Source organism: Oncorhynchus keta, chromosome 4, assembly GCF_023373465.1.
Source record: "Oncorhynchus keta strain PuntledgeMale-10-30-2019 chromosome 4, Oket_V2, whole genome shotgun sequence".
Classification (NCBI taxonomy): Eukaryota; Metazoa; Chordata; class Actinopteri; order Salmoniformes; family Salmonidae; genus Oncorhynchus; species Oncorhynchus keta.
The window spans coordinates 19,434,468-19,453,191 of NC_068424.1; the positions used below are offsets into that span (position 1 = coordinate 19,434,468).

The 18,724-nt window shown below is 44.9% G+C and overlaps 1 protein-coding gene across 8 annotated transcripts in view; it reads right to left on the bottom strand.

The window, feature by feature from the left end:
- LOC118382565 (dipeptidyl aminopeptidase-like protein 6) overlaps window positions 1-18,724 on the bottom strand; it is a 337,979-nt gene that overhangs the window by 8,046 nt on the left and 311,209 nt on the right. For all 8 annotated transcript variants that reach the window (XM_052503586.1, XM_052503605.1, XM_052503594.1 and 5 more), the window contains 12 exons: window positions 16,747-16,901; window positions 15,481-15,578; window positions 14,907-15,030; window positions 14,781-14,819; window positions 12,223-12,330; window positions 10,510-10,601; window positions 7,263-7,310; window positions 6,614-6,732; window positions 5,280-5,327; window positions 2,987-3,085; window positions 813-882; window positions 22-216 (listed from right to left, as the gene is read on the bottom strand). In XM_052503586.1, coding sequence (XP_052359546.1) covers window positions 22-216; window positions 813-882; window positions 2,987-3,085; window positions 5,280-5,327; window positions 6,614-6,732; window positions 7,263-7,310; window positions 10,510-10,601; window positions 12,223-12,330; window positions 14,781-14,819; window positions 14,907-15,030; window positions 15,481-15,578; window positions 16,747-16,901 — 1,195 coding nt within the window. The remainder of the gene's footprint in view (window positions 1-21; window positions 217-812; window positions 883-2,986; window positions 3,086-5,279; window positions 5,328-6,613; window positions 6,733-7,262; window positions 7,311-10,509; window positions 10,602-12,222; window positions 12,331-14,780; window positions 14,820-14,906; window positions 15,031-15,480; window positions 15,579-16,746; window positions 16,902-18,724) is intronic.

Sequence of the window (18,724 nt, forward strand, 5' to 3'; positions counted from 1 at the left end):
ACCGCAGTTGAAGGTACCTACCTGAGGGCCTCCAGCTGGTCCCTCTCCTCGAACACGCCCAGCTTCCTCTGGACGCGGTGCAGCAGGTTGGTCCCCTGGAAGCCGCTGCCCCGCCCGTCGAAGCGTACCACCATGGCCCCGAAGCTGCTCACCAACACCGTGGCCCAGTCCATTTGGAACAGCTCTGATACCATCTGACCACCGGGGGTGCTGTCACTGGTGACGAGGGAAGGCGGCATGTTTAGTCCTTATTAACCCATCATTTTCACTCACTCACTCCCTAAAATAAATAACTACACATGCACACACACACCTCTCACGGTCCCTCTTAAACTGGAGGTGTGTCCTCATACAGCAGATATAGAGAAAATGACACATTGTCTTTATAGTAGTGCCACTTCATCCAGAGGTGAGCCAGGGTGAAGACAGGGACTGAAGAATCTAGTCTAGTGTGTGTTTCACCAACCTGCAGGCAAGGGCATGGAGTGAGATGGTGTGATAGTGGAGGAAAGGAGAGGAGGGTTAATTAAAGGGGAAATGGAGACCTTTTCATTGGCAGCGTAATTACTGGTCGTGCGAAGGAGAGAGTTGCCACATCTCTGCCTTAGATGAATAGCCCTGATTAAAGCACTGAGTCGGAGGGTAATTATCTCTCCTGATGAGGCAACCTGTCCATGGCACAGAGGAGGTGAAGACCTCTGTGTCAACAGCTGATGACAAACTGTGGAGATGGATAGCTAGCTTTTATAGTAGAGCAGGTGTGTGTGTGTGTGTGTGTGTGTGTGTGTGTGTGTGTGTGTGTGTGTACTCACACGAGGAGGAGCAGAGGATAGTGAGATGAGTCCACAAAGCTGGCAGGTTTGAGGATCTGCATCGTTAGTGCTACACAACAACAAGAGAAAGTGATCAGTATGTGTCACACCCTGATCTGTTTCACCTGTCCTTGTGCTTGTCTCCACCCCCCTCCAGGTGTCGCCCATCTTCCCCCATTATCCCTTGTGTACAGTGAGGGAAAAAAGTATTTGATCCCCTGCTGATTTTGTACGTTTGCCCACTGACAAAGAAATTATCAGTCTATAATTTTAACGGTAGGTTTATTTGAACGGTGAGAGACAGAATAACAACAACAAAATCCAGAAAAACGCATGTCAAAAATGTTATAAATTGATTTTAATGAGGGAAATAAGTATTTGACCCCGCTGCAAAACATGACTTAGTACCTGGTGGCAAAACTCTTGTTGGCAATCACAGAGGTCAGACGTTTCTTGTAGTTGGCCACCAGGTTTGCGTGTGTGGGAGGCTGACATTTGGCAACTCGAACCTTCAGCTCCCTCCATAGATTTTCTATGGGATTAAGGTCTGGGGACTGGCTAGGCCACTCCAGGACCTTAATGTGCTTCTTCTTGAGCCACTCCTTTGTTGCCTTGGCCGTGTGTTTTGAGTCATTGTCATGCTGAAATACCCATCCACGACCCATTTTCAATGCCCTGGCTGAGGGAAGGAGGTTCTCACCCAAGATTTGATGGTACATGGCCCCGTCCATCGTCCCTTTGATGTGGTGAAGTTGTCCTTATCCCTTTAGCAGAAAAATACCCCCAAAGCATAATGTTTCCACCTCCATGTTTGACGGTGGGGATGGCGTTCTTGGGGTCATAGGCAGCATTCCTCCTCCTCCAAACACGGCGAGTTGAGTTGATGCCAAAGAGCTCCATTTTGGTCTCATCTGACCATAACACTTTCACCCAGTTGTCCTCCGAACCATTCAGAAGTTCATTGGCAAACTTCAGATGGGCATGTATATGTGCTTTCTTGAGTAGGGGGACCTTGCGGGCGCTGCAGGATTTCAGTCCTTCACGGCGTAGTGTGTTACCAATTGTTTTCTTGGTGACTATGGTCCCAGCTGTCTTGCGATCATTGACAAGATCCTCCCGTGTAGTTCTGGGCTGATTCCTCACCGTTTTCATGATCACTGCAACTCCACGAGGTGAGATCTTGCATGGAGCCCCAGGCCGAGGGAGATTTGACAGATTTGACAGTTCTTTTGCATTTCTTCCATTTCCGAATAATCGCACCAACTGTTGTCACCTTCTCACCAAGCTGCTTGGCGATGGTCTTGTAGCCCAGTCCAGCCTTGTGTAGGTCTACAATCTTGTCCCTGACATCCTTGGAGAGCTCTTTGGTCTTGGCCATGGTGGAGAGTTTGGAATCTGATTGATTAATTGCTTCTGTGGACAGGTGTCTTTTATACAGGTAACAAACTGAGATTAGGATCACTCCCTTTAAGAGTGTGCTCCTAATCTCAGCTTGTTACCTGTATAAAAGACACCTGGGAGAAAGAAATATTTCAGATTGAGAGGGGGTCAAATACTTATTTCCCTTTAAAATGCAAATCAATTTATAACATTTTGGACATGCGTTTTTCTGATTTTTTGTTGTTGTTATTCTGTCTCTCACTGTTCAAACAAACCTCCCATTAAAATTATAGACTGATCATTTCTTTTCTCAGTGGGCAAATGTACAAAATCAGCAGGGGATCAAATACTTTTTTCCCTCACTGTATTTATACCTGTTTTTTCTGTCTGTTCCCAGTTTGTCTTGTTTGTTCAAGCCTACCAGTGTTTTGTCTCAGCGCCTGGTTTTCCCTAGTCTCTCTTTTTCTCATCCTCCTGGTTTTTTACCTTTACCTTTGCCTGTCCTGACCCTGTACCCGCCTGCCTGTCATCCTGTACCTTGACCTCTGCTCTGGATTATTGACCCCTGCCTGCCTTGATCTGTCGTTTTCCTGCCCTGTGGTTACAATACACATGGTTACTTCACACAGTCTGCACTTGGGTCTCATCTTGATTCCTGATAGTATGTGTGATTATGATTATACTGCCACGACACAATTCTCATTTGTTCATCAGCTTCATCTGAACAAAACAGACTTTAAAAGACAGCTCTGCTGTTGAAATCTCCCTTAGCGTTAGAGTGGAACATAACATACTGTAATCCTCCATGGTGATCTCCTTGTATTCCACGTGGGGCATCTGCATGGAGTCCAGCCTAATCCTCAGATTCTCATTGGTCTCCAGGTCAAACACCTCTGCAGTGACAAACATCATGGCCTTAGTCTATGGCAGAGGTTGCTATGGCTACCATGGTCTAAGGGCACGTACTGTAGATGTTCAAAGGGGATTGTGGAAGAATGTTGGTCTGGAAGTTGTGATGAAGCCATGCTTACAACAAGAGACATAACAGAAGAGGACAGAGGGAAATTACCAGAATGCAGAGACATCCCTCCCTCCCTCGCTACACTGACACACCGTGATAAAGACAGAACAGCAATGTAGGCTGTAAATATCAATGAAGACTTCAGAATGGCTGGCTACAGAGAGACAAGCCTTAAAGAGGCTTATCTTGGCATGCTGAGACTGAGATTGGACTAGTAATAAAATGAGTGGGTGTTTTGGTCGGGGAGAGAGTTCTCTCCTGACTGTCTGACTGGTTGTAAGAGGTATTTCTCTTTGACCTTGTCTGTGTGTGTGTGTGTGTGTGTGTTCGCTGCAGAGTACACACTTTACAGAAAATGCATCCAGGTTGTTATTCCCCCCACAACAGCATGTACATTTCAGAATAACTTTAAGGGCTCCAGTTAGAAAGCAGAGTTCCTGCCAAAAGTACCTTTAGTTTTCTCCCTTGGCCTCTAAACTTAAATATATGCAGTAAAATATGACTGCAGAGTAGGCTATCTAGTCCCCTTTGTACACATAGTTGTGGCTATTCTTCCAAGTGTACATGCTGTAACCAGCAGTAAACAAACACAGTATAGTCTTTCATTACAGTGGGAAGGTCATGTTGTTATGAGGACATCCATCCAGCTAGGTAATGTAATCAGTATGGCTGCCAACACTGGGCAAAGGCTGTAAACAGTGACTCAGCAGAAAGCAGAGGTGGCCTTGCTGTGCTGTCAAAGTCTTGGTATGCTGTGCCTGTTTGATGAGATCACACGGCTGTGGGTGGTCATATTGTGAATCAGGAATGGAGGGGAGGGCATTAATTCTGTGGTCTGTAAATGCTCGGTAAACAGAGATAGATACAGATGTTTACTTTCTACGGTGTTAATAAAGAACTGTATTTCCGGGATGATGTTTATTCATGAAGAGGAGTGGATGTCCTACAGGTGTGTTTGTGAGTGTGTCCTTCTCCCCCCCATGGTGTCCCTCTAATGCTGAGTGTCCACAACACAACTTCCAAAATCCTAACATCGCTGAGCCTCTCACATTAAGTGACCATTTGTATTTTTGTCTTGCCAACGCAGTGGTGTGCACACTAAACAATGTGGCAAAGACGGGGGTCACACACTACCAGATTCTTCAGTTGGTCGTGAGGATTCTCCATACCGCCACATTCTCTTGCCAAAACAATGATGTGATTAGATTGTTAACATACCGTAGCTAGAACGAGCTGTGGCTCAAAGCTGCCTCATAAGTTTCCAGTCAGACATTCCCACTTGCCATATAGAGTTGAAATATCTAGCAACATTTTTAATTGAATAACATTGCCGGTGAACTTTAGAGCTGTAACGATTTGAGACTTTGGGGCTTTGGTTAAAGACAAATACAAACCAGTAGTAGTCATTGCTCCTGCTCGAGAGTCTACACATTTTGAGTGATGTGAAACAACGTCATCTCACTGGCTTCTTCTCTGGCGAGCTCTCATTGGCTATTTCTGATCGTCGTTCCCAAAACTTGACGTTGCACATCTCACACTACAAGAGCATCGCAGATTCTGTGCCGATAAAATCAAACAAGTTTGAAAATATTTGGACATCTCGGGCAGCTAAAAGACGGGATCGGTAGCCCTCAGATTGCATCTCTGACTCGCTCACCTCTCCAATCTCAGAAAACTTGTCTGGGACAGCTAAAACAGGGCTAAAGTTGTGTAGTGTACACCCCACAAGTATCATCTGCTTCCTGACAGTTACATGGCAAGTCATAAATCAGATCTCAGTATAATGGATCTAGTGTATGTGTTTGTGCGTGTGTGTGTGTGTGTATGCCGGATATTAACAATAGAGCAAAGAAAGAGGAAGATCATGCGGTGTGTGTATGTGTGGTGGGTGTATGTGTGTGTGTGTGTGTGTGTGTGTATGCCGGATATTAACAATAGAGCAAAGAAAGAGGAAGATTATGCAGTGTGTGTATGTGTGGTGTGTGTTTGATAGATAAACAGGGTGTGAATGATTTCATTTGATGACCAATTTTTTTATTTGAAAGAATCCTAACTGGAAGACTCACTCTGTCTGTCCTGTGTGCTGTACACAGCTACAAACGGGACATCAGGGCCTGGAGAAAGACCAAAACAAAAACAAAGAGGACAAAAAAAGACATCAGCATCAGGCATTTCTCTTGCATTGAAACCAAGATACGTGTCCATTAGTTTGTGGTGGCACCACTCTGTCGCTTCTCTGTCTGGGTTTATGAGTACATTCTGTGGCTCCATCTTATGTACAAATGACTGCATGTTTCAAAATGTATCCCCACTGTCCACAGTTCTAGGAGAAGCGAGAGAAGGGGAAAGGATGATTTAATTATCCATTTCTATCTAGACTTGCAACAAAAAGACTTGCAAAAAAAATCAGAATCGCATCATTTGAACTCAATATCAAGGTGCCATTTTAAAAAGACAGACACAATATAGTCCAGCCTCAAAGTTGATTTTTTCTTTCAAAACCCCAAACCCATGGTTTACGCCATTGGAGAAGTTCAGACACAACATCAAAACGTAATTGATTAAAGTCTGAAAGCCTGACAATATCTGCTTGCAGAGAACAGACTCAAACCTCTACAAATAATGTTTTACTTCACATGTTTTCTACAAGCACAAAATATGTAGTCCAGACCTCCTTGTTATTGTTAGCTTATCCAATTAATTGAACACAACCCAAATAATTTCTGCAGTGTTCAGGAGCTGGCTTCCAAACAAACAAGCCCCTGTAGAAACACTCACTCTCTGTCTCCTAAAACACAGCGGTGCACTAAGAAGGGACACATAATAAAATGATAGATGCACTTAGCAAATTGTGACCATTCTAGAAACAAACATTTGCGGCTCCGAGTCTGCAAAGTAGGCCAGGCAATCTCTCACAGAGCTGTAATCATATCACAATCCCGTCAAATAAATGAAAGCGGGCAAGAGGCAGTAGGGGAATGAGGGATTAAAAGTGAATGAGGTAGAGACAGGTTCAGTAAACACGGCTGTCCTGTGTGGTTCCAGGGAGTTCAGTGAGAGGATGACAATCTTTGGGATGCTGCTATTGGACCCGTAGCCACATGTCGAAATAATGCAGGAGTTCTGGTAGAGGCATTGTAAAGGTTTAAATACACTGCACAAATGATTGAGTTTGTGACCAAATATCATCCGTCACCAACACATGCATTGAATTAATTGTGTCGTTACTAGTGCGTCTCTCAGAAAGAAGTGAGAGGCCAAAGGTTCACTTGGGGAGAGACAGACCAACCCATGGACAGACTGACCAACCCATGGACAGACTGACCAACCCATGGACACTGACCAACCCATGGACAGACTGACCAACCCATGGACAGACTGACCAACCGGTGTCTCCCACCTTTGCAGCTGAGGAGGAAGAGGCTCATGTTGTGGCTGAAGGAGCCTGTGACGTAGCCACAGCTTTCGTAGAAGTCACAGGAGAGACAGCGTCTGTTGAAGGGGCCCACCGTGTCCGCACTACAAACACAACAAGAGGACACTCAGCCAATCCCATTTTTTGGGGGGTCATTTAGCAGACGCTCTTCTCCAGACCGACTTACAGGAGCAATTACTTACCTGCCCCCCATTCCCCCTTCCCCAAAACACATGTAAATATTGGACTATAAATTGTGCTTTCCTGTATTATACTTATACTAAAATGTTTATTATATTCTACTGAGCCATTTACTTTATGCTCGTATTCTTATCTTTTGATATTTCTTATTGTTGTTGCGTTGTCGAGAAGGAACATGCACGTAAGCAATTTGTTGGACCATGTGTATCCTGTACATACGACTAATAAAATGTGAATCTTGAAGTCTTTCTCCTAGATTATTATTCAGACGTGGAGCAAAGCCCCTCAAAGCCTGCAGGCCAAAAGGCACCGAAATTGTAACCAAGTGAAACCAAAAGAACCCATGTCTTTTGGGTGGTGGGCAACAGAGCTAGGCACAACAGAAGAGAACAGCATTACAGACAGTTACATTACAGAGCTATGTATGTGTTACCTATAGAGGTGCCTTCGCTTCGGATCATCCTCAGTACTCAAGAAGTATCTGCAAGATATATAATAAACATTTAAAGTTGGACATGCAGTACCAGTCAAAAGTTTGGACACCTAATCATTCCAGGGTTTTTCTTTATTTTTGACTATTTTCTACATTGTAGAATAATAGTGATGACATCAAAACCATGAAATAACATGTGAGAAGAGACTTGCTAGGGACAAAAAACACGAGCAAAGGACATTCGACCGGTGGAAATCTGTCCTTTGGTCTGAGTCCAAATGAGAGATTTTTGGTTCCAACCGCCGTGTCTTTGTGAGACGCAGAGTAGGTGAACGGATGATCTCCACATATGTGGATGCCAAGGGTGTGCAAAGCTGTCATCAAGGCAAAGGGTGGCTACTTTAAAGAATCTCAAATATAAAATATATTTGGATTTTTTAACACATTTTTGGTTACTACACGATTCCTTCCATATGTGTTGTTTCATATTTTTGATGTCTGTCTTCACTATTTTTCTACAATGTAGAAAATAGTCAAAATAAAGAAAAACCCTTGAATGAGTAGTTGTGTCCAAACTCTTTACTGGTACTGTATGTTAAACTAATCAATAATATAACAAATGTATGGGTGCACGCAACATTACATCACTGAAACTTTGCATTAGTCACAAAGTGTAAGGAGTCTATGAAGTGAGATTGAAAGTAGGTTAGTGTAAAGATTCCAGCAGTACAGTTTAACAGAAACATGTCGGCTCGGGGAGGTATAAGCAGCTAGAGTGCAGACAGTTCCAACAGTAGCATAGTCTTGCCACTCGAAGGGATGTAACATAAATTAAATATGATGTCAGAGAGATGCAGAGGCTTTGCATTTTTTTTGTTACTAAAGTAGGCCAGGAACAAATCTGCCAGAAACAAATTCACGCCTCAAAGTAACTTTTACAGGTGAGCTGTAGCTGAGCTAGCTTTGGTTACAGAGAGAGAGAAGAGAGGGGGGGGGGGTGATGGAGAGAGTTGGGGAGGGGGGAGAGGAGAGGGGCGAGAGAGAGAGGAAGAGAAAGACCTGACCAAACTTAAGGAAAGCTTTGACTATGCACAGACTCAGTGAGCATAGCCTTGTTATTGAGAAAGGCTGCCGTCGGCAGACCTGGCTCTCATGAGAAGACAGGCTATGTGCACACTGCCCACATAATGAGGTGGAAACTGAGCTGCACTTCCTAACCTCCTGCCAAGTGTATGACCATATTAGAGACATATATTTACCCTCAGATTACACAGATCCACAATGAATTCGAAAAGAAACCCGATTTTGATAAACTCCCATATCTACTTGGTGAAATAGCACAGTGTGCCATCACAGCAGCAAGGTTTGTGACCTGCTGCCACAAGAAAAGGGCAACCAGTGAAGAACAAACACCATTGTAAATACAACCCATGTTTATGTGTATTTAATTTCCCTTTTGTACTTTAATAATTTGCACATTGTTACAACACTGTATTCATAATATGACATTTGTAATATCTTTATTATTGTGTAACTTCGGTGAGTGTAATGTTTACTGTTCATTTTTATTGTTTCTTTCACTTTTGTATATTATCTACTTCACTTGTTTTGGCAATGTTAACATATGTTTCCCATGCCAATAAAGCCCCTTGAATTGAATTGAGAGAGAAAGATAGGGAGTGGGGGGGAGAGAGAGAGGGAAAGGGGAGAGAGAGAGGGGAGAGAGAGAGGGGAGAGAAAGAGAGGGAGGGGAGAGAGAGGGGAATGGGGGAGAGAGAAGGGGAGTGCAGAGGGGTAGAGCGAAGGGGAGTGTGGAGGGGGAGAGAGAGGGGGGAGGGGAGAGAGAAAGAGAGCAAGAGAGAGGGGTGAGGAAGCAAGAGGTGGGTGAGAGAGATAGGGAGAGAGAGAAGGGGAGAGAGAGAGGGGAGGAGGGAGAGAGAGAGGGGAGGAGGGAGAGAGAGACGGGGGGAGGGAGAGAGAGAGAGGGGAAGGGAGAGAGCGAGAGGGGAGAGAGATGAGGGGAAAGAGAGATTGGAGGAAGAGAGAGATAGTGGGAGAGCGAGTGTTAGGAATTTTATGAATAAATGACTAAACAATATCCCCATTTTAAATAGAACTGTAACTAAGTAAACTTATACTCTGTTTTATTATATTGGATTAACAATATGAATTCATAAGTGAGGGATTGTGTAGCCTGAAACAGGGGGTAATTAAATTAAATAAATACCATTCCAGCCAAGGTTGGAAAATATTGGAAGTGGGGGTTTTTCAGTAAACAGAAAATGTCTTTAACCTATGGTTGAACCGACGAAACTTAGCTCTGGGGTGTTTTAGATAAGGCAGTGAGTGCATTCCCAGGTTTTCTGTTAACTAGAACTGTCAGCTAAGTGGTGATCGATAATGGTGAGGGATCAAGAGTTAATTCAGTTTTATTGTGTGTCCTGTGTGTGCGCTAGTGGGTCGGAATTAACTTTTAAACTTGCTCTGTCTCGGTTGGGAGGAGGAGATTCATTCTAGAACCTGTGACGCCATATTTTGCATATAAACTGTTGTTCGTGGTTACATGGCAGCGCTCTCCGAGAATAAATACTATTATCTAATTTTGATAAGACTGGTCTCCGTCTATTTTATGCAAATAAGAATCTTACAAATTCTCATAAAATAGACTAAGTGAATTCAATTAATGAAAACAAATAGGAAATAATGAAATTATACCAACAGCGAGATAGTGGGGAGAGAGAGATAGGGGTAGAGAAAGGGGGAGGGGAGAGAGAGATGGGGGAGGGGAGGGGAGAGAGATGGGGGAGAGGAGAGATATAGTGGGAGAGAGAGGGTGGGGGGGTTGAGAGAGAGAGAGGTGGGAGGGGAGAGAGAGAGGTGGGAGGGGAGAGCGAGAGGGTGGGGGAGAGAGAGAAAGAGGGGAGAGGAAGCGAAGGGGGAGGAAGCGAGAAAGGGTGAGAGAAATAGGGAGAGACAGGGAGAGAGAGAGAGAAAGGGGGAGAGAAAGAGGGGGGAGAGAGATGGGGGAGAAAGAGAGGGAGAGCGAAAGACAGAGAGGGGAGAGAGAGGGGTTTGTTGAATTGTTTGTTTTAGGTTTTGTGGGTGGGTGTTTGTTTCATAATTACAGCAAAAATGTGTGTATATTACATGTGAGTGCATTATATGTGTGTGTGTGTGTGTGTGTGTGTGTGTGTGTGTGTGTGTGTGTGTGTGTGTGTGTGTGGCCCAGCTGGGTCAGGGAGCTCACATTAGCTGGCTGTCCTCGTTGTAGGCTAGCACCTGGGTGACATCCCAGTCTCCAGACGTGATTGACTGCAGCGTGTCTGTGCTGGTGTTGGGCTGGAGAGGGAGGGGGGAGGAGAGGGACGTGGAGAGAGAGGGAAAAAGAGGAAGAGAGAAGGAGAGGGAGTGGGAGAGAGAGGGAAGGGGAGCGGGAGAGGGACAGAGAGAATGAGAGGGAGGGGGAAATGGAGAGGGAAGGGGAGAGGGAGGGAAAGGAAAGGAAAGGGAGATGCATATACTGCATGTTAAAAATCACTGGACTCAATGTCTTCTTGTCACATTAGGAGTGCACACTTAGTTGAACTGACTTCTGTGCTACTTGTGATGGAAGATACTACGGAAGTGACCGAATACAAACAGTGTAACTATTCCCTCCGCAAGGCAATCAAACAAGCTAAGCGTCAGTATAGAGACAAAGTAGAATCTCAATTCAACGGCTCAGACACAAGAGGTATGTGACAGGGTCTACAGTCAATCACGGATTACAAAAATAAAACCAGCCCTGTCACGGACCAGGATGTCTTGCTCCCAGGCAGACTAAATAACTTTTTTGCCCGCTTTGAGGACAATACAGTGCCACTGACACGGCCCGCAACTAAAACATGCAGACTCTCCTTCACTGCAGCCGACGTGAGTAAAACATTTAAACGTGTTAACCCTCGCAAGGCTGCAGGCCCAGACGGCATCCCCAGCCGCGCCCGCAGAGCATGCGCAGACCAGCTGGCTGGTGTGTTTACGGACATATTCAATGAATCCCTATCCCAGTCTGTTGTTCCCACATGCTTCAAGAGGGCCACCATTGTTCCTGTTCCCAAGAAAGCTAAGGTAATTGAGCTAAACGACTACCGCCCTGTAGCACTCACTTCCGTCATCATGAAGTGCTTTGAGAGACTAGTCAAGGACCATATCACCTCCACCCTACCTGACACCCAAGACCCACTCCAATTTGCTTACCCCCCAAATAGGTCCACAGACAATGCAATCTCAACCACACTGCACACTGCCCTAACCCATCTGGACAAGAGGAATACCTATGTGAGAATGCTGTTCATCGACTACAGCTCGGCATTTAACACCATAGTGCCCTCCAAGCTCGTCATCCCCCGCCCTGTGCAACTGGCCACTTTAATAATGGGAATTGATGGGAAATTATGTAAAATATATCACTAGCCACTTTAAACAATGCTACCTAATATAATGTTTACATACCCTACATTATTCATCTCATATGTATATACTGTACTCTATATCATCTACTGCATCTTTATGTAATACATGTATCACTAGCCACTTTCACTATGCCACTTTGTATACATACTCATCTCATATGTATATACTGAACTCAATACCATCTACTGTATCTTGCCTATGCCGCTCTGTACCATCACTCACTCATATATCTTTATGTACATATTCTTATCCCCTTACACTTGTGTCTATAAGGTAGTAGTTTTGGAATTGTTAGCTAGATTACTTGTTGGTTATTACTGCATTGTCGGAACTAGAAGCACAAGCATTTCGCTACACTCGCATTAACATCTGCTAACCATGTGTATGTGACAAATAAAATTTGATTTGATTTGATTTGTCTATGCTATGCTGTAGGCAGCAATTCTAGTGTATGGAAGCCCTCGTGCAGAACACAGAAGAGAGCGTGTAGAAGGGGAGTATACAGTACCTGTGTGATGGACATGGAGATGTGGAAGAACTTGCCCCTGCCTCCCTGTGGGATGGCTCTGGTGAAGAACAACTTCAGACCATCTTTGGAGAACAGCGGCTCCTCATTCTGCACACCAGTCATATAACACACATAGAACATACAAACTCAGCAGAAAAAAAACGTCCCCTTTTCAGGACCCTGTCTTTCAAAGATAATTCGTAGAAATCCAAATAACTTCACAGATCTTCATTGTAAAGAGTTTAAACATGCTTGTTCAATGAGCCACAAACAATTAATGAACATGCACCTGTGGAACGGTCGTTAAGACACTAACAACTTACAGACGGTAGGCAATTAAGGTCACAGTTATGAACACTTAGGACACTAAAGAGGCCTTTCTACTGACTCTGAACAACACCAAAAGAAAGATGTCCAGGGTCTCTGCTCATCTGCGTGAACGTGCCTTAGGCATGCTGCAAGGAGGCATGAGGACTGCAGATGTGGCCAGGGCAATAAATTACAATGTCCATAATGTGAGACGCCTAAGACAGCGCTACAGGGAGACAGGACAAACAGTTGATTGTCCTCACAGTGGCAGACCATGTGTAACAACACCTGCACAGGATCATTACATCCGAACATCACACCTGCGGGACAGGTACAGGATGGCAACAACATCTGCCCGAGTTACACCAGGAACGCACAATCCCTCCATCAGTGCTCAGACTTTCCGCAGTAGGCTGAGAGAGGCTGGACTGAGGGCTTGCAGGCCTGTTGTAAGGCAGGTCCTCATCAGACCTCACTGGCAACAACGTCGCCTATGGGCACAAACCCAACTTCGCTAGACCAGACAGAACTGGCAAAAAGTGCTCTTCACTGATGAGTCGCGGATGGTCGGATCCACATTTATCGTCGAATGAATGAGCGTTACACCGAGGCCTGTACTCTGGAGTGGGGTCGATTTGGAGGTGGAGGGTCCGTCATGGTCTGGGGCGGTGTGTCACAGCATCATCGGACTGAGCTTGTTGTCATTGCAGGCAATCTCAACGCTGTGTGTTACAGGGAAGACATCCTCCTCCCTCATGTGGTACCCTTCCTGCAGGCTCATCCTGACATGACCCTCCAGCATGACAATGCCACCAGCTTTACTGCTCATTCTGTGCTTGATTTCCTGCAATACAGGAATGTCAGTGTTCTGCCATGGCCATCGAAGAGCCCGGATCGCAATCCCATTGTTCACGTCTGGGACCTGTTGGATCGGCGGGTGAGGGCTAGGGTCATTCCCCCCAGAAATGTCCGGGAACTTGCAGGTGCCTTGGTAGAAGAGTGGGATAACATCTCACAGCAAGAACTGGTGCAGTCCATGAGGAGGAGATGCATTGCAGTACTTAATGCAGCTGGTGGCCACACCAGATACTGACTGTTACTTTTGATTTTGAACCCCCCTTTGTTCAGGGACACATTATTACATTTATGTTAGTCATATGGCTGTGGAACTTGTTCAGTTTATGTCTCAGTTGTTGAATCTTATATTCATACAAATATTTACACTTTAAGTTTGCTGAAAATAAACGCAGTTGGCGGTGAGAGGACATTTCTTCTTTTGATGAGATTATATATACACATGTATAAACATATTTCTAACATATCTAGAAATGGAGTGGCATTCTACTCTGTAGCACTGCGTATAGAAGATAAAAGGTAGAATCAGCCATATGACGTGGATGCAGAAAGTAAACAGCATAGTGGGTCAATTTTCTCAACAACTAAGACTGTTGAAGAGTGAGGCTCAACTTCTCCACTGTTTTGGTCCCGTGGCTACCGCGCTGTGAAGAGCCTGTGCCATTAAACCCCTACAACTCATCCAGAACGCCGCAGCCCGTCTGGTGTTCAACCTTCCCAAGTTCTCTCACGTCACCCCGCTCCTCCGCTCTCTCCACTGGCTTCCAGTTGAAGCTCGCATCCGCTACAAGACCATGGTGCTTGCCTACGGAGCTGTGAGGGGAACGGCACCTCAGTACCTCCAGGCTCTGTTCAGGCCCTACACCCAAACAAGGGCACTGCGTTCATCCACCTCTGGCCTGCTCGCCTCCCTACCACTGAGGAAGTACAGTTCCCGCTCAGCCCAGTCAAAACTGTTCGCTGCTCTGGCCCCCCAATGGTGGAACAAATTCCTCACGACGCCAGGACAGCGGAGTCAATCACCACCTTCCGGAGACACCTGAAACCCCACCTCTTTAAGGAATACCTAGGATAGGATAAGTAATCCTTCTCACCCCCCTAAAAGATTTAGATGCACTATTGTAAAGTGGCTGTTCCACTGGATGTCATAGGTGAATGCACCAATTTGTAAGTCGCTCTGGATAAGAGCGTCTGCTAAATGACTTAAATGTAATGTAAATGTAAGAGCATGAAGCGAACCCGTGGTCATGCAAAGATACTGTGTGTGACTGTGTGAGAGTGTCTTGCATCTCGCTCATCTCAATATCTGCGGTGCTCCTTGTTGTGACGTCATTTCGCTCTACCTTTAAGAGCACTAAGACATTGTTTGTATTTGAATCTTGTTGGTTTCTTACCTGCCTGTGTAGCCACCTTTCGCTCTCGTCCTCGTGTTTCTAAACAGACAATTTGAAAGAAAAGTCAATGAAAAGCAGATGAAAAGTGAATGAAGTGGGCTGAAAAACAGACGCACAGACACACACCTTGGTGCAGACGCCAGTGGTGGCCTGACACAGAGTCAGCATGGATATGTTCTGGGCTCTGTTTAACCAGTTCACTGCCAGTTTGGTGGTCGTCGCCCATTTCACCATGGTGACATAGTACTCTCTGTCCAACACAAAACAAAACAAGAGTGTTATTGTGACTATGCATTTATTCATGCAAATACAATATCTAGAATAAAGGACTAGGAATATCTTACTAACATATTGCATGTGTAACAGAGCTCATCCCTTTGAAAGCCATAAGGGTATATAACCATGTTATATATAGTAGTAGTAGCAGTATTAGTAGTGGGGAGGCAGGTAGCCTAGCGGTTAAGCGTGTTGGGCCAGTAAACCGAAAGGTCAATGGTTCAAATCCCCAAGCCGACTCGGTGATAAATCTGTTGATGTGCTCTTGAGCAAGGCACTTAACCCTAATTGTTCCTGTAAGTCACTTTGGATAAGAGTGTCTGTTAAATGTAACATTTATTAAACCTATATACTGTTAGCAGTTGAGTAGTATTGTAACGGTGGTGTGTGTTGTGCTGTGTGTGTGTGTGGGGGGGGAATGTACCCCATCCTCTGGTCCTCAGGCCTCCTCATCTCCATGGTGTGCAGGGGCCCATTCAGGTTGACCACATACAGAGAGATGACTGGGTTCTCCTCCCCAGCCTGCATGGAGGAAAATAGGACAGAGAGACTATATGAGTTCAAATTCCATCAATAAAATAACTTTTTATTGGACATTTTATGCGCATCTACCTCAGGAAGAACAGTCTGTAGACAGAATTAACTCCATGCTGGTATATTTTCCCATTTCCCAAGATAGTTTGTTTTACCTTGATGTGTGTTTAATGATAACGTAACTTTGATCGGTGGTACAATTTACTGCAGTGTAGTGTTGCATAGTAGAGTGCATGTTTTCAGTCAGTAATAGGTTAGTAATCATACTGCTATAACCTTAGTGTTGTGAAGGGTCACGACAACCACAGGACCAATTGCTTCCAATTACCCTAGGCCACGCCCCTTCCCTCCACACCTGTTCCCATTCCCTAATCACCTCTCCTCACTCCTCTGTTTCCCACAAAAGAAGCATGCTTCCCTCTATATACTAGTAATGGTTCATGTTTGGTGATGGTACGGCGCACCCTTCTTTCCTTTGTATGTGATATGAGACAGCCACCACATCCTAAAACATTTCCCAAACTCGGTCCTGGGCCCCCACCCCCCCCAGGTGCATGTTTTGTTTTTGCCCCATCACTACACGGCTGATTAAAATAACCAGCTCATCATCGAGCTTTGATTATTTGAATTCCATCCAACTCCTAACACCCCCCATGTGCCTCTGTTGTTCACTGTGTATAATAAATACCCCAAACCCTGGACTCCTCATCTCCATCTCCTCATTGCATTCTGACCGGTGCACCATGGTGACAGCAACAGTCCTGACCCTAACTTACAGCCCATTCCTCCTAGCCTTAGTCCCTTTGTTCACTTGGAGTAGTGGGTTTCAGTCAGTACTAGGTTAGTAATTATACTGTTCTATTGTGAAGGAAGTTGTTAAGGAAGTGAGTTTGTGTTTATACAGGACGTACCGTCCCCCACCTACCGTCAACCAATCATGTCAATGCGGAGCTACGCAGCCATTGTTACAACATGTAAGAGGTGCATGGCAATGAGGTACGGAGCTCGATGGGGCCTCTGCATGCCTCCAGAGGCTCCGCAATTTTGTCACACACTCCACACGAAGGCTCCGACCACATTTTCGGATCAAGCATAAATTGTCTTTTAGGGTAGTGGTTTTCAGTCAGTACTAGGTTAGTAATCATACTGTTCTAACCTTAGGGTAGTGGTACTCCCTCCCAGTAGGGTAAGTAGTTCCTGTGAACATGGGGATCTCCATCTTGGGCACCATGGTGTCGTTGATGGTGGCATATGCCAGCCGGGCACCGTCCAGAGACCACCAGTGTGCAATATGGGTCTGGAAGATCTCCTCTGGAAAATAATTGGAGAGAAATGTCCTTTCGTTTTCAGTAATAATGAAAATGATTGAAACCCTTACAGAAACCTACTCTGTGTTTCAATGGAATCACATTTCAACGCCCAGTGCAGACCTGCATCAGATACGTTGGTTATATTAAATACTGACCCAAACATCAATTGCAATGCAGAGTCAGTTTGGCTCAACGCTGTCATAACATTCCTAAAATGAGGAGTACTGTATGATCCGGCCATAAATCAAAACACTGCGTTTAATCTCACAAGCGAGGAACATCGACCAATCGAGAACCATACCAGGAAAGGGAACAGGAAAGGTAATTTCCCAGTCAGGTGCAACAGTGTGTTGTATGCAGGGAAATTGGAGTGTGGTTGTTTGTGTGTAACCCCTTTTCTGCTGCTGAGGCACATAGAAAGAATGCTGTTGGAACTTGGCTTACTTAATCAATAACCTAAGACCTCTGGGCGTCCCTACAGAGCATGGGTGTGTTTGAAATTGTGCAGGTTGAAATGAATGACAGGACACACACTAATATACCAGAGGGGGCTCTATTGATATGTAGTTCCAGGTGAAGACACACACACACACAGGCACGCCCACGTGCAGAAAAACACTGAATGTATGTATGTATGTAATCTTTTCTGCATCAATCCCCACCCAGATGATAAAGTGTGTGTGTGTGTGTGTGTGTGTGTGTGTGTGTGTGTGTGTGTGTGTGTGTGTGTGTGTGTGTGTGTGTGTGTATTAATTACATTTAGCTTGAGGAGGAAATTAGTGGTCTGACACAGCGCTACATCTCCTGTGTGTATGTGTATCCTTGCATCCTTCAGTGTCTATCTATCCAAAACCTTCTTGATGTAATGTGATTTGTGGATTCAAATAAAGTATTTCAAATGTGTGTGTGTGAACTCACCTTTGTTTCCATGTCCTTTGAGAGCCGTTTCTATCTCCCTAGCTATGATTACCCAGGTGAGAAGTGTCACACTCCTCCATTCTCCCTGGTTCACAGACTCGCTGTTCTGACTCTAAATTATTCACTGCCTAACACAGATATGACTTATGCATGAGCCACCCTGTTACTTAGGCAGGTGGGCAATAGAAGTTAATGAATGTAATGTGACAGAATCAGGTGGGCCAAACTAATGAGGAGGAGAAGGAAGGACTTATCTTTCTTCACCGGGACACAATTCAACAACCATTAACTGATCAAAAAAAATATGCTATGATAAGAGTAGTGGTTCCTATGTTGAGACATTTTGACAAAGACAAGGTGTGATAGGACTTGGTGAGATTCAGAGGAATGTCAATTGAGGCAAAAAACATGTGGTGCAAGATGAGTCCCGTCCAATAGGGGGCAGTGGTGATACGTATTAGAACTAAGCCCCACTGGTAGATGACAGTTGAAGCACGAGAGATTCAACTGAACTGCCTGCTTACAGAGAGCATAGATAGGATATCACGCACACACACACACACACACACACACACACACACACACACACACAGTTGTTTACTGCTATATTTTTCAGAAAATAAGCGTATGTACCACCATAAACAAATACAAACAAAATCGTCTCTGTGTGCAAAAAGTGCAATACCAGCTAAAACTCCAGGGGCCATACACACAGTTCCTATCAAGAGTGCCAGACACTGGTCTGGTTCTATTTCTGGGCACCAGTACTGGAGCAGACATCCTGAAATATGATGTGGCCCAGGTATAGAACCAGTACTGGAGCAGACAACATCCTGAAATATGTTGTCTGCTCCATTACTGGTTCTATCCCTGGGCCACATCATATTTCAGGATGTTGTCTGCTCC